This window comes from Cnephaeus nilssonii, assembly GCF_951640355.1.
Source record: "Cnephaeus nilssonii genome assembly, chromosome: 13".
Classification (NCBI taxonomy): domain Eukaryota; kingdom Metazoa; phylum Chordata; class Mammalia; order Chiroptera; family Vespertilionidae; genus Cnephaeus; species Cnephaeus nilssonii.
In genome coordinates, this window is record NC_137084.1 from 71,238,467 (window position 1) to 71,254,209 (window position 15,743).

Consider the following 15,743-nt stretch of genomic DNA (forward strand, 5'->3'; position numbering starts at 1 on the left):
AGTGGGTGGGTCAGAGCGTGTGTGGAGAGGTGGTCAGCCTTTAGGTGAAGCGTTCAAAATGGTTGTAGAAAGGGTTTTTGACATTACCTATCAGGTTGGCTTAACTTGGTTTTTCTCTCCTTAAAACAGAGCCAAAATATAATACACTATATTAAATTAAAAGATAGAAAAGGCTAGCTTTTTGAAAGATTTTCATGAACTTATATTTCTTTAAAAATTTTTTGCCTATACTTATCCTAAAAGAAAATAAAAGCAACAAAACACAAAGCAAAGAAAAAATACCTTATTTCCTCTTTAGTGATATCCCTTCATGTAATCAGGTAAAGAAAAAAATTAGAAAGGTAAACAAAAGTACAAATAATTTAGAACCTAGAATTTTATTTAAAAAAAAAAAAAGCCTCAGCAATTCCAGACTTTTCAGTTAGGCCCTGACTTCATGACATTCACCCTCCCCTCCAATCCCCCATCATACACCTTGTCTCTGAACTTTTTCTTCTAGACTCTACTTTCTCCTTCTATGCCTACCTCCTCCATCTTCCTGGACACCAGTGATTACATCAGTCCCTTTAAATACATATCTCACTCTAATGGTTCCATTTTACATCCTCAATCCCATAAGTGCCTGAAGATTTTTTGTAGGTTATAGCCATTTAATTCACAAAGAACAGCATGTTTCAGGCTTATGATTTCCATTTAACATCAACAAAAACAATATGCACAGAAAACCCCAAGGCAACCATTTAGAGTAATATGTAAATGTGCAAATATACTTTAAAACACAAGTCATTCCATAGTATTTGCAAGGCAGAACTTTATAGTAATTAAGGACTCTACCTCATGCCAGCTAATTTAATAATCATTTGCATGTAGAGCCAATGCAAATCAGTACCTGAAGTGTTAACTGCCTATTCAGAACTTGTCAGAAGGGTTTGTTTGAAAGAGCTTCAAGCCTCACGTTCAGAGGTTTGACTCCTGAGAAGCTCATCAACAGACCCATGTAGGAGATGAAGTTAACTCTACCTCATCCATAAAGCCTAATCCACCTTTTCAAAACTTACCTGCATTTTGGATGAAGAGAGTCAGAGAGGACCTGCTGAGCTGCTGTGGCGTCCCTTTCCGCAAAATACCTGCAGTTGGAGGGAAGAAAACCGTAACTCCATACTTGTTGAATACATTCACTTTAACCTGATTTGAGGCCATTTGAATTCAGAGATGGACACGAGCATAAGATTGTCACTTGTTTCAGCTCCTCCAGATGACAGCTTTCACTATTAGAATTTTCCAAATACAGTGACAGTATAACAGGGTAGTTGTAATACTCATATAGACTTGGGAATGATTACAGTAGGTTTGCAAATTTAATCATGACCTTTGCCATTCCCTAAAGAGCCCAAGATACTCTCATTAAGGGGGGGGGTTGTAAGTGAGGGGGCTAGAAAGAGGCTCCTCACAAGGCAGAAAAGTCTGGAAGAAGGAACATGATGAGGGACTTCGACAAAGGGCACAGAAAGGAGGAGACTAGAGGATACAGGATGCATTTCAAATGCATTTTTCTTGGCGAATATTCATGGAGTATTTGAATTCTGAATAATTGGAAACTATAGAGCTTAGAGGTGTTAAAAATTAAACTTAGTTCTGGGGAAAAGGGGGAAATGAAGTTTCCTAGAAAATGAAACTATAGCATGCTATTTAATTTGATGTGAATATATTTCCTGCATAATTCTAAAGAATAAAACAAGCTCTTGAATTCTGTTTCAGAAAATTTCATGTAGGGGAGACAGCCAATGGATGTTTCTCTCTCACATTGGTGTTCTCTCTCTCTCTTTTTCTCTCAAATCAATAAAAACACATCTTCAATGATGATTTAAAAAAATATATCACGCCCTAACCGGTTTGGCTCAGTGGATAGAGTGTTGGCCTGCAGACTGAAGGGTCCCGGGTTCGATTCCGGTCAAGGGCATGTGCCTTGGTTGCGGGCACAATCCCAGTGGGAGGTGTGCGGGAGGCAGCGGCTCAATGTTTCTCTCTTGTCGATGTTTCTGACTCTCTGTCCCTCTCCCTTCCTCTCTGTAAAAAAAATCAATAAAATATATATTTTTTAAAAATATCACTATTCTCACTTTTAGGTGTGTCAAAGGATACAAGAACTAGCCTAAAAGGACTCCTTTTGGCTTGAAAAAGAATGACCACAAATGACTCAATTGAAGCTTGAAAAAATAATGAGCAAAATTAATTGAATCACATTAAACATATAAAAACCAGGATTAAAAATAATATTTAAAATGTAAAGAGATACTCCCCCAAAAAGTTTTCTGATCACTAACATGGGAACTAGGGCACCAAGCCATCATGCTAAAAATTGGCAACTTATTTAGTGAGCATCTGTCCTGCCCATATTTTAGAGAAACCAAATAACCATTAGTGGATAAAGGAAACTGAATCTCTACAGAATTCCAGCCAACAACTGTGGGAAGAATAACAGAATTAGAAAATCATTTTTTGCACAATTAATTAACTGGTTCAGTTGAAGAAGGAAATGGTTAGATAAAGGGCCGATGGGGGACTTGACGATGCAGCCGTCAAACTGTGATGCCTCTGATCCACCTCAGTCTGGGAACCAGAGTGGGGACACGGCAGGCCTCCCACCGTGACATCAATCCGAACCTCCTGAAGCCTTTCTGAATACCTGTGACTTTCAGGACATACAGGGGATGGGTATAAATGCAAACACACAAATCTAGACCATGGGACATTTTACAGGACAATCGGCTGGGGAACCTGCACAAGTTAACAGCACAGCATAGGGGTCAAAGGGAGAGAGAGGGCAGTGGGAGAGAAACTGCTCCAACTGAAAAAGACCGGAGACACATATGAACCAAGTACAATGTAGAGATCTTGTATAAAATGGGTTAGAACAAACCAGCTATAAAAAGAGGTTTTTGAGAGAACTGGGAAATTTGAATATGGACTGAATATAGAGGAACCTAAGGAATTATTGTTAATTTTGATAAATGTGATAATGGCATTTGGGTCAATGGAAGGTAATACTCATGTGTTTTAAAAACTTAACAGTGAAATGAAAAACAGTGTAAGATTTTCATTAACATGTGTCTATCTTCAAAACAAATATGACAAGTATTTCAAAACCTTGATAATTACTAAATCTGGGTGATTACTATAAGGGGAATTCTTTATAATCTTCTCTCTGTTGTTATATATAATTAACATATTTCATAATAAAAAATTTAAATAAATAAATTTGAGATTTGCTTAAAAGAATCCATCTGGTTTGCCAGATAAAAGTAAGATGGTAGCTTTTCTTTAAAAAATACATTTTTATTGATTTCAGAGAGAAAGGGAGAGGGAGAGAGAGAGAGATAGAAACAGCAATGATGAGAGAGAATCATTGATTGGCTGCTTCCTGCACGCCCCCTACTGGGGAATCAAATCCGCAACTGAGGCATGTGCCCTTGACCACAATCGAACCTGGGAACCTTCAGTCCGCAGGCTGATGTTCTATCCACTGAGCCAAACTGGCTAGAGCAAGAGGGTAGCTTCTTAAATTTTATGAGCCTGAGTTATCTCTCAGAAGACTGGAATGTTTTCTTGGAATCTTCTTGGAAGTAGCTTTTGGAACTAATAAGTCAATTTTGTCATTTCAGTCTGAGGAGACCAGAGCCTCACTCTAATACTTACCCATTCTTCATTTACTTACTGCAAATTGTACAGTCCCAGAAGTCCCATTCCTCGAAAATCCGTTTTAGGATCATCACCTTGGAAACCAATTTCACACCATTGCTTAGAAATCCGAGATGCTAATGGAGTATCGGGCTTCAAAAATTTCCATAACTGGAGACAAAAAAGAATATTAGCCTTTTGACATATGCACATAAATATTCTTTCTGATTGGCTCAGATCTTTTAAACTACAACACTAGGAGGAGCTTTGCAAAAGTCAAATACATGCAAATATATAACAAAGATTTGATCATCTTTCAGTTACCTATGACAGCAGTTCTCAAAGTATTGTCTGAACACTCCTGGAGGGTCCCCATGACCTTTTCAGAGAGTCTGGGAGGTAAAAACTATTTCATAAAAAATAGAAATACTGTAGTTTATTTTCCTTTTCTTTCTCATCTCAGGAGCACACAGTGGAATTTTCCAGAGGCTGCATGACCTGTAATGATGTCATCCCTCTGAAAGCAGTGGAATGTGTATTTTATATTTTAATGCTTTAAGTATTTCTGTTTTAATTTCTAATCAGATATTCTCTCTCACACAAGTTGTTTGGAGTCCTCCAAAAATATACAAGAGAATAAAGGGGAGGAGAGAACTGGGAAAATTTTGAGGGCATGCATTCCCTCAGAAAATGCTTAACCTACTTTATCACAAAACTTTTAGCAGCATTATTAACAAAAAGAAAAATGGGTGGACTTGAGTTTTATTTCTTACAGTTCACTTATAATGATGGTGACAGTAAATACAGATAGCTAAGTAAAGGAAGATCAATAATGTTCATGAATAACCCTAAAAGCATATTATTATGTTTAAGAGTTACCTAAAAATGTTTCAACAATAATCAATTTTGTATTAATGGACAAATATAGATTCTAAACACTATGCTTGTCACAGTTCTATTTTTCTAAGCTTCCAGTAGAAAGATACCTTTAACACATATCATTACTTGAGAACATGAGACACCCGCCTCTATATAAATATATAATGCTTTATTAGTTCTTTCTAATAGACAGACAGAGGCATGTAAGCAAATTTACTTGTAACAATATTAATAATATTTTATATTTTCACTACAGAGACAGATACTAATATTAAATTTTCTTATTACTATTTCAACATGATTCAACTTCTAAATTGCTTATTCTATGTTATACAGATTTTAAAGTTTTAGCACAACAGAAATACACAGACTCCTTGCTTTATAGTAAACTGTCACATATCTTTTAAAAAAAATATTTATATTGATTTCAGAGAGGAAGGAAGAGGGAGAGAGAAATAGAAACATCAATGATGAGAGAGAATCATTGGTTGGCTGCCTCCTGCAGGCCCCACACTGGGGATCGAGCCCACAACATGGGTATGTGCCCTTGGCCAGAATCGAACCTGGGACCTTCAGTCCGAAGGCCGATGCTGTATCCACTGAGTCAAACCGTCTAGGGCCTGTCACATATATGACACAGTATAAAACAATGCTCAATCACAGGAAATACCAACGAAAGAATTGTAATCCATCAAAGTTATTTTAGGCACTAATCAATAATTATGTGTAATTGAAATGATACAATATTTTATCTTAGTGGCACCACAGGTAATTTTACTCTAAAGGGTGAGAGAAAAATTTCAGAGGAACGAAAGTAAATGTCATCCTTGAAAGCAAAATATGAAACACGGGTATAAGAAATGTCTTTTTATTTTATTCATAAGAACTTGCCAGTGCTCTGCATTCATCAAAACAGAAAATGTTTCTGTGTTCACCAGAAGAGTACCGAAAAATGAGAGAGAAGTTCTCTTTTAAAAATGCCTTTAGGAACCATTACTGCCACAATGAAAAATAAATACAAACAAAAGGAAACAGACTGTAAAGCTCATCACATTCATGTGGACAATAATTTCAAGTGATCTCAGGGCCCTACACTGTTTAAATGTACCTGATTTCATCAAGTGAGTGAAATAAAAGAACAAAAACAAGCATTTTAAGTCATAAACTTCATTCATTGGCGGAATACTTAGTTTGGAGGAGGAAAAGTTTAAATAATAAAATGCTTTAAAAAGGAATTCCATTTTAATAATTTCATGTATCAAGATAGATAAGACTAATGGCTAAAAAGTGTTCTAAATTAAGTTCTTAATCCTGTCTGCTTTAATCAGGCTCACTTTTTTGTTAAATGAAAGTTGATTATGCTAAAATACTTATATGAGTGCCACCATGTGCATATTTCCTGTAAGAATGCTTGAATTACTGCATTCTCCTCCGATAGATAGGCTCCTCCCTGAAAAAAGTGAGGGTCAGAGGCAGGGTGCCCCTGAGGGAATGAGGTTATTTCTTTCACGTGGAAGCCGACTGGAAATCTGAACTGAGGTGGCGTGGTCGGGGCCTCTGGTCGGGACCTAGGACTGTGCTCCTGGGAGCGGCGTTATTACAAAGCCACTTGCCAAGTGAAGGAGACCAGAGCTAAAAAGGGTGATTCCAGGGGCAGATGACAAGCTACAATGTAGAAACTGCATGCTGCATCAGACTGTTATCCATTAAGGTCCACGCTCCGTTTAATTCTGTTCTCTGCACGGAGCCTTTCCTGCAAGCGTATTTAAAGACGTCTGCCTCGTCTCAGGTCTGCTGCAGGGCAAGGCCATTCATTCAAAAGCAGCGCTTCACGGAGGCCACCGTGGGACTCCCTCTTCCCGTGAGGACAGCGTCTTTTCATTCTGGGTTATATTTTTTTCTATTACGTCATGAATCCCCCTAAAACCTTGCTTTTATTATTAATTTCGTTTAAAATGTTTAATAAAAATGTCCATGTGGATAATTCACGTGGACAGTACTACATGAATATAAAGTGATTATGATTCAGTTTCATTTCAGCCTATGTTTAAATGATCATACAATCCAGATTTTTCTTTTTATTCTTTAAGTAGAAACAGTGATAATGGTCTCCTATGTTTACAAATCAAAGCACTTACACAAGATAGCAACATATTAAAACTCCTAAACCAGGAGTCAGCAAAGTTTGTCTGTAAAGGGCCAGACAGTAAATTCTTTAGGCTTTGGTGGCCACGCGGTCACTGCTACAGCTACTTAATGTTGCCACTGTAGTACAAAAGTGGCCACAGATGATAGATAAGTGAATGAATGGATGTGTTCCAACAGAACTTTACTTACAAAAATGGGTGGCTGGCCAGATTTACTGACTCCGAACAATTTTATAAAGTAGCTAAGAAGGGTATTATTACCCAATTTTAAAGATGAAGAACCCTACGCTCAGTCAGTTAAACACAAACCATGGACCAGTCTCTGGAAATACAAATGGGAACAAGACATGGTGTCTCCCTTGAGAGGTAGTGCAGTACAGTAGTGTAGAGCCCTTTCTAACTGTGTGAGCTGGGCAGTCACCTAACTGCCCAGCCTCAGTTTCCTCACCTGAAAAATGGGGATAATACCTATATCTCACCAAAAGGTTATTGTGACACTTACCCTACATGACTGGCACATACTAAACACTCAATGAATGTTTTATTATTACTGATTTTGTTACTATCATACTTGCAATTTGAATGAACTGAAGAGGGAAATAGAGACCCCACTCCTAAGTTTGCTTGGGGAGGATAGAAAAGATGTCTAAATTCAATAAATAAGGTCTTAAAAAATTAAGCAACGTCTGCTGTAAAAATAATGGGTAACAGAGGGAACAGCATGAGTACATACGTGGGCACAGGGGATGGCACAGCCATCTGGGTCAGGGTGAGTGGCAGAGCATGGTGGAAATGTGCTGTATCTGACAGGATACAGGAAAGAGAGCTTAAAGAAATAAATCAGAAAGGGTCCCAAATGCATGCTAAGGTGCATGGGCTTTCTACAGTTAGACCGAGGGAACCTGAAGTTTTTAACCTAGAGAATGACATGACTAGGTAATCCCTCCAACGGTATTTAAGGAGATGGGTGGGAGGAAGTGTTACTGGCCCAATTGGAGATAATGGCTAGAATAAGGCAGTGGGCATGGAAACCACTCCAGAGGTATTTGCGGGGAGCTCTACAGTAAGATTTTGTGATCTTTGTAAACGCATAGCATTTCTCTAATTAGATTGCAAGCCACTTATGAGTAGAAAGGATGCCTCTCCTCAAATTGCCAAACACAATAATAGACAGTCCTGGCTGTGTAATTCCCTGTGTGAACCAGAGCCTGGACTAAAACAATGGTAGCTTGCTCACCTCTAAAGCAAAGGTAACAACCATCACTTTCCTTACATCGTATAATGGTGGCAGTAAAAAATGATAACACATTCATACTGAAATCCTGACCACAGGTAAGTCATATCACAAAAGTTCTTGACATGTATCTAATGAACTACAATAATTCATGCATTCACCCATACTGACTACTATGTGCCAGCACACAGACAACAGATCAGCTAAGATGGTGCACAGCAAGTACTCAAATGCCATTGATTCAGTGGGCATCTCAGCCATGCGAATGAATTGTTCAGGTGCTTGTGGCCGGTGTGTTCATTATATCACCTCATTTCTCTTACATTCACCTCTTATTTCCCACCCTGAAATCATTTTATTGAACTCAACTTCCTTTATCAGAAATGGAAAAAATAAGGCAATGAAAGGAGATGAAGCTCAGTCAGTGGCTTAGCTACAATTAGACAGAAGAGAAAGGAAAGGAGAAAAACTATTGCTAAGAATGAGGCTTCTTTAATTTTTAATGATTCACATCAGATCTGGCACTAATTAGTAGAGACCAATGAGTCATCTGTTTAAGTACTTACTCCTTTCACACAAAACCACAACAAGATACACTTTTAAAATTACATCTTTAATTGACATTTTTAAATAAAATAAAGTTAGGGCAGCTAAACAAATATTTTCTTCCAATTTTGTTACTGCCCTTTTGAATTTTAGGCACTGCTCTGGACATAGGGGTGCAAAGATGAGTAAGACCTGGGCACTGAACTGGTTGGTAAAGCTACTCTTCTTGCTGGTTCAGATGTTGGAGGTAAATTTTTCATTGGAAAATTCATGTGAGAATTTAGGTGTAAAGCCAATTTTCTCCTGTAATCTGAGAAAGCATCAGAGGTGGTTTCTGTGGGCTTTCACATGGAGCTCAAGCTTAGATTGTTTAACTGTGTTGAAAGCCAACAGGAGAAATAGCAATCGTCAAAGAGTGTCCTGGGATTTCCATTTATGACTTTTAGTAGACATCAAAGAAGATGAGGTTGGTTTCTGTTTCAGCAATTGCCCTCTTGGGAAATTACCCAAGACCTTCATAATGATTATTTATTCATGTAACTTGGAGACTATTAGAAGTGGAGATGAAGGTTTATATCTGGTGTGTTAAAATTGCTGGGAGACTAATATGCAATTATAAATGTTACTTCTGGCTGTCAACCCAAAACCTTAAGAATCTTACATGATCTGATGGTGTACTATGGAACGTAATAAGATGCTACCCCAAAGCACTGAATTTTAAGAAATTAAGATAAAAATTTTTAAATCAACCTTCAGAACTACTCATCTGAAATGTTTTCTAAATTCACTTCTGAATATAGATGCCTTTTTAGGATAAAGTGCCTATCACACAGCAGGTGCTTAGCACACATTAGCTGGCCTAAGTGAGGGTCTGCAATGTGTTCGAGGACTGACCTTCAGAAGCATTTCCTCGTGTTGGGGGTTATCAGAATCATAGGGCTCTCTGCGCAGCTTTTCCACATCTGCAATAAGGTTTCTGTATCCGACGATCTGCAGAAGGCAAGCCTGGAGAGAGATTCCCAACCTGTGGTGTTCAAAAAGGAAGAAACACACATGAAGAAAAGCATAACATACTTTGGCATTTGTTCACGTGATGTAATCACAGCAGGACTTGTCCTATTTCTCTAATATTTAGGGGATTGCCCAAATAGCATTTATCTAATAGAAGCACAGTTTCTCACTGCATCTGCATCGACAGTTGTAGAACTTGGTGAAAACTTACCTCTCATTCTGGCCTTTTCTTAAGCTATGTTGCAACAATGTGGTTTAAGAAACAAAGGATTTTTTGTTCTTAATCCTCACCTAAGAATATGTTCCCCTTGATTTTTAGAGAGAGTGGAAGGGAGGCAGAGAGACACACAGAGAGAAACATCAATGTGAAAGAGACACATAGATTGGTTGTCTCCTGTACTTGCCTCTACTGCGGACTGAGCCTACAACCAAGGTAGGTGCCCTTGACCGGAATCAAATCCACAACCCTGCAAACTGCAGCTCGCGAGCCACATGCGGCTCTTTGGCCTCTTGAGTGCGGCTCTTCCACAAAATAGCACGGCCTGGGCAGTCTATTTTGAAGAAGTGGCGTTAGAAGAAGTTTAAGTTTAAAAAATTTGGCTCTCAAAAGAAATTTCAATCGTTGTACTGTTGATATTTGGCTCTGTTGGCTAATGAGTTTGCTGACCACTGACCTAGGGCAAGGGAGTTCTTTATGCAGGTGATTTGTAAGTGAGAAGCAGAAAATATAGGTGATAATGGGTTCCTAGGGATCATTTAGTCCCCACTAGGTGGGTATATCAGAACACTTCAGAAGGGTGTGTGTGTGTGTGTGTGTGTGTGTGTGTGTGTGTGTGTGTGTATACAGAGTCAGAGGAAGAAATAGCCCTCAGGGGCTTAGGAGTAAAAATAAAATCAAAACAACAACAAAACACCTCTGCTTGGGAGCATTCTTAACAGATAGGCAATGCCAAGAGTAAGAACTCACTATTTTACAAGATTTGCCATTTCATTCTGACTTCTCTAGTTGCCGAAACACTTTCCTTTAGGCTGAAACAAAATCTGTTTTCCTTTTTACCAAGTGGTTCAAATTCTGTTCTCTGAGCAAATGTATTTCCGCCTTTTCCCCACTGTGCCTATTAATTTTGAGATAGTGATTCTTTCTTCTAGTCGCATCTGCAGTGGTTAAAAACATTCCCTGTTCCTTCAATTCCTTCTCATGTGACACGGTTTTCCATTGTTACTATCTTGCTCAGTCTTCTCTGAATGTACACTGTTTAACAGCCCATTACAGCTACCACCGGAACAGAAAACAGTCTGGCAAGCGTGATACACAATCATTACTTCCTATGATCTGAATGCTGTTTTTCTCTCCTACAACCTAGGAGGTAAAATGGGGTCTCTTTAAGCAGTCACAAAACACTGCAAGCTTAGTAAACAGATGGCTAACTAATTACCAAGATTCTCGTTTCATATAAACTACTGTCACATAAATTATTCTCCTACATTCATTTGATGGCATTTTAAATCTAAAGGTGGTATTTCACATTGACTTATTCCTGTTAAATTCTTTACAGTCATTAGCTTTTGGGGTCAAAACAGTTGAACGTTAGCAACTTCCTATGATTTAACCCAAGAGTTACTCTTTGGTATACTCCTACTCCTAATTCACTCACTAAATTTGGACATTTTTGTTCTCGTGGTGGTCATTATAATCATGATGACAGTGTTATCATCACCTTTTTTTTGGGGGGGGGGGAAATAAGATGTATAGAAAGTTAAGACTAAAGTTGGGGGCAATAGATAATTATGTCTTAGGATTATATACTTACTCCAAACGTAGAGGACCATGTAAGATAACCCAGAATGCTAAACTTAAATAAAACTGAATGTTCAATGAAATGGCCCTTGTTACCATAGCACCAAAAAACCAAATCAGATATTTTAACATAGGAAAAGTGGACAGTGGCACTGGGCACCCAGGAAACCAACACAGGACTGAAAGAGTTAATTTTGAGGGAAAGAAGAGAGTGGGAGAAATGAGAGAAGAGGCCACCAGAGAAGCCAATTCAATTTTTACTGTAGTGATTCTTATCAGCAGCTTTAGCAGCACTTGAAAAAATGTAATTAAAACAAGTAAGTGAAGTGGCCCTGGCCAGTGTGGCCAAATGGTTAGAGTATGGGCCTGTGCGCTGAAAGGTCATGGGTTCGATTCCCGCAGGTACCTGAGTTGGAGGTTTGATCCTTGGCCTTAGTCATGCAGTGTGCAAGAGGCAACCAATCGATGTGTCTCTCTCATATCAATGTTTCTCTGTTTCTCTCTCTTCCTCCCACCCTCCCCTCTACTCTTTCTAAAAATCAATGGGAAAAAAGTGAGGATTAACAAAAACAAAACAAAACAGAATAAAACAAAAACCAAAGTGAGGTTAATAGTAGTAATGACTTGATAAATTATAAAATATTTCCCCTAGCCTTCTCTATTTCTTGATTTTTTTTCAGAAAATTATTTAAATTTAAAAAATCACATTTTGTCAATGTCTATCTATGGAAAAAAGTAGCAAAATCAATATTGAGATGTAAAAACACAATCTCCTACCTATAAGCGTTTTTTTTTTCCTAAAGGAAATCAAAAGAATAGATGGCAAGGAAATGCTTCTGAGTGAAACATATATCTTTCATAGAAGAGACAGAAAAGATTTGCTAATTCAATCTAATCCAACCTCTAAATGTGATTATGGGTCTAATATATCTCTCATGCCTAATGGTAGTCTTACATTTTTTGTTCAACTTAATTTAAAATAAATTGTCTTATTATCACCTTCCCCGAGATATAAAATATATGTCGAAAGGTTTCAAAAAGACATTTACTGCATAATTAAATCACCTTTAATGGCTGAATAAGAAAAAGGCAGCTAATTAGCTGGTGTCTGCAGAAGAATGGTTTGGAGACCACGTGGAAATGGAGTTTTGTGATGAGCCCAAATTAGCTAGTACTTAGAATCCCTCAAAGAGACAGACATATGCAAAGTGAACTCTGAAATTCCCTTAACTACAGCTCCCTGTCGCTGGCAATGAAAAGCCTTTCTCAGGGACAACATCTGAAGTTCTTATGCATATCTAAAAGACAGCTTGATTCTTACCTGCCTAAACTGTCTCTAAATATATCTGCATGCAGAATTTATTCTACCCAATATCCTTAGCTCATTTTTTTTCACTGAAAAAATTCTGTTCCCAGTGGAATATATAAAGCTATTTTTAAATGTCATGTACATTGCCAAATGCATTTTAATACTTCCAAGATGAAATGAATAAATTACAAAGTTCTAAAGTCTTCTAACAAAAACTATCTCTTCCTCCTACACATGCGCCCCACCCCCCTCTCGGTTTTAAATAAGGTCAGAAGTCTTCTATAGGTCTCACTGGGCTAAAGTCAAGATATTCATGCCTGTCCTCTTGACAAGCAGGTAGGGACTGTCTCCTGGATTTTCAGCCTGTCATGAACTGATGGAGCAGAATCGGCGCAGGCACATTTACAATTTGAACTTGGACTGTACCGTAAAACACGGGCATTGCATGGAGTGACTTGATGAATGGGCTCCCTTTATTTCAGCTGATACCAGAGGCATCCATCATATTTCATACATTCATTGCATCTCAAAGCATAAGCATAAATCACAACAAAGTACAAGGTTGCTACTATTTAAAAATATGGAAATGGCACCTTTTTCTTTATTCTGCATCTGAAATTCAAAACATTAGAAATGATTGGGGGTTGGGGAGGTGAAGAGATAGACAGGTAAGTAGATAGATAGAAAGTGAGCAAGCATGCTATAGAAATAATGAATATGTAGCCATTACTTGTGTTCTGTATTTATAAAATAATAAACATAATTCTTACTGTGGATTTATATCAGGGTTAATTTTTTTCAGTTCCATGATGTCTTCTATAGTTTTTTCAATAGCATCAAGGTGAACACTCACTGAAGTCTGCAACAGCTAGAAAACATGTCTCAATCATTTCCCTTGTCATGAACACCAGTGGCTTAAGCAGGATTTATTTAGGGTCTACTTAGGGGCTTCAAGTATTTGTTTAAAGCTTCTCCATGAAGATACTAACCTAAACTAAATGTAAAGAAAATAATGATTTAATATTTGAATTCTAGTGAATTTGACATTTTCACATGGGGTAGTATACTTTTCCCGATTAAGGTAATAACATGAAACAGAAATAGTAAGTTTTGTTTTTTTACCATTTTTAACTGTTTTAAAATACTTATTAAAATATTGTATTTCCATTTTCTCTCTCAACATACCTGGTTTCTATTGTTACTGGGCACTATGTCTACAATTGAGAGAAGTACAAGGGGGATATAGTCTTAAGGATACCAAAATCTATATATATAAAAACCTAAGCAACCGAACGACCGAACAACTGAACAACTGAATGACCAAACAACCGATCACTATGACGCATACTGACCACCAGGGGGCAGACGGTCAATGCAGGAGCTGCCCCCTGGTGGTCAGTGTGCTCCCACAGCCAACCTCCCGCAGCTGGCCAACCTCCCGCAGTCCCTCCGGCCAGCTGGCCCTGATTGGCCCTGATAGGGCCGGCTGGCCAACCTCCCATGACCCCTCCCCACAACCCCACTGGCCAAACTCCTGCTGCCCCGACTGATTGGCCCGGATAGCCATCCAGGCTGAGGGACCCCACCCATGTACAAATTCATGCACCATGCCTCTAGTTAAATAATAATATTCAAGAATCTTGAAAAAGGGGGGTTGATGACAAATATGTGATACCTTAATCAATAAAGTAATTAAAAAAAAAGAATCTTGAAAAAAAACACCAATTTTCTCTCTTATGTGGATATTAACTATGTGCTATAAACACTGGAATAGTGACCTTGATTTTCTTGGAAAATCTTGAGCATAAAGTGAAATAATTAACACCAGAGAGTTAATGCTGCTCCTATTTTCAAGTTATTTTTATTTTATGATTTTTGGAAGAGGTATAAAAAAGATGAATTTGACAGTGAAGTAAAAAGTGCACCTTACATCTGCCTAAAAATTCACATACAGTGGCTACTTTCATGTTAAAAGTAAAGGCAATTCTCTCTTCTCAGTTTTCATTAGTTTTTATAATGGTATATTTTGTTTCTTCAAATTTTTACTTTTTGATGATGGATCTGAGCTTCCAAGTGAAAAGTTGCTGAAAAATACAGAAACAATTTTACTTACCTTACTTTTTGAACCTCTCAATGATGTTTCTATAAAAGAGATAATTTTAAAAGTGATTAGAAATTATCCTTTACAAGTGGTTCAAAATTACTGTTCTGAACTATAACGTTCTCAGTCACACCAAGCCTACGTTTTGTTTACTTCTTTGTCTCATGCTTACCGATCTTCATGGTTCTAGAAGCTCCAGGCTTGGTATTGTAACAGATCCGTTGCAGTTCACATCTTCCGGTCAGCTTCCTCATGACAAATTTCAGGCAGCGCCACAAAAATGTGCAGTAAAAATACAGGCACACCTGGATCAACATTCTGTCAAAGACAAAAGACAGCACCTTCCGCTAGGACTCTGGAAGAGAATAGGAAGCAGCCACCACCAGCAAGAAAAGAAGCCCAGAGGAAAATCAGCCATTGGACGTCTGGGTTTACAAGTTTACTTCATTTTGCTAATCCCACATTATGTTATTTGAGGTAGCTACAAACCCGTCATTGGGAGGCAAGCCCAGTCTGTGAGGACACACTTACTATGACTTAAAGCAACTCCAAGAAAGCCCTATTCTAGCAAATTTGATATTCCAACTGCCTGAGCACAAGGCACTTAAGAACATTTTTAAATAAATCAGCATGTTTTAAAATAACCAGTACCTAGAGATGGTCTTTCCCGCGGTCCCTCCCCCTGAGGGACACGTCCTGGGAACTCCCCTCTCCTGCGTCTGTAGACAGCCTCTCAGCTAGCCCTGGATCATCTCCAGCCCATCCTTACTGCCCTTTTGGCCACTATTTTATTTCTTCCCTGTTTACATTCTTTTCTCCTTTCCTCGGCTTTCCTTTAGGTACTGCTGTCCTCCTTGAGGACCTGTCCTCTTTGCTGACCAATCCCGACACTTTTTGAACTGGCCAGAAGGTGCCCCATCAGTTCACTGAACAAGCGTGCTGACTTTTGGTTCTTCAACATCCTCAAACTCCACCTTATGACAAGTTTGTTCTTGACCCCTGCTAACTAAAGTTTCCTTAATTGCACACCCTATCTCCAA

At 38.3% G+C, this 15,743-nt stretch overlaps 1 protein-coding gene across 1 annotated transcript in view; it reads right to left on the reverse strand.

Moving 5' to 3' along the window:
• The window catches only part of ELMOD1 (ELMO domain containing 1), a gene marked incomplete at its 3' end in the record, with an annotated part of 41,307 nt that overhangs the window by 15,276 nt on the left and 10,288 nt on the right, over window positions 1-15,743 (reverse strand). Inside the window, exons 2-8 of the mRNA XM_079789375.1 lie at window positions 14,876-15,021; window positions 14,716-14,744; window positions 13,373-13,470; window positions 9,379-9,508; window positions 3,716-3,849; window positions 1,059-1,127; window positions 283-306 (exon numbers count right to left, since the gene is read on the reverse strand). Of these exons, the coding sequence (XP_079645501.1) occupies window positions 283-306; window positions 1,059-1,127; window positions 3,716-3,849; window positions 9,379-9,508; window positions 13,373-13,470; window positions 14,716-14,744; window positions 14,876-15,021 (630 nt within the window). The remainder of the gene's footprint in view (window positions 1-282; window positions 307-1,058; window positions 1,128-3,715; window positions 3,850-9,378; window positions 9,509-13,372; window positions 13,471-14,715; window positions 14,745-14,875; window positions 15,022-15,743) is intronic.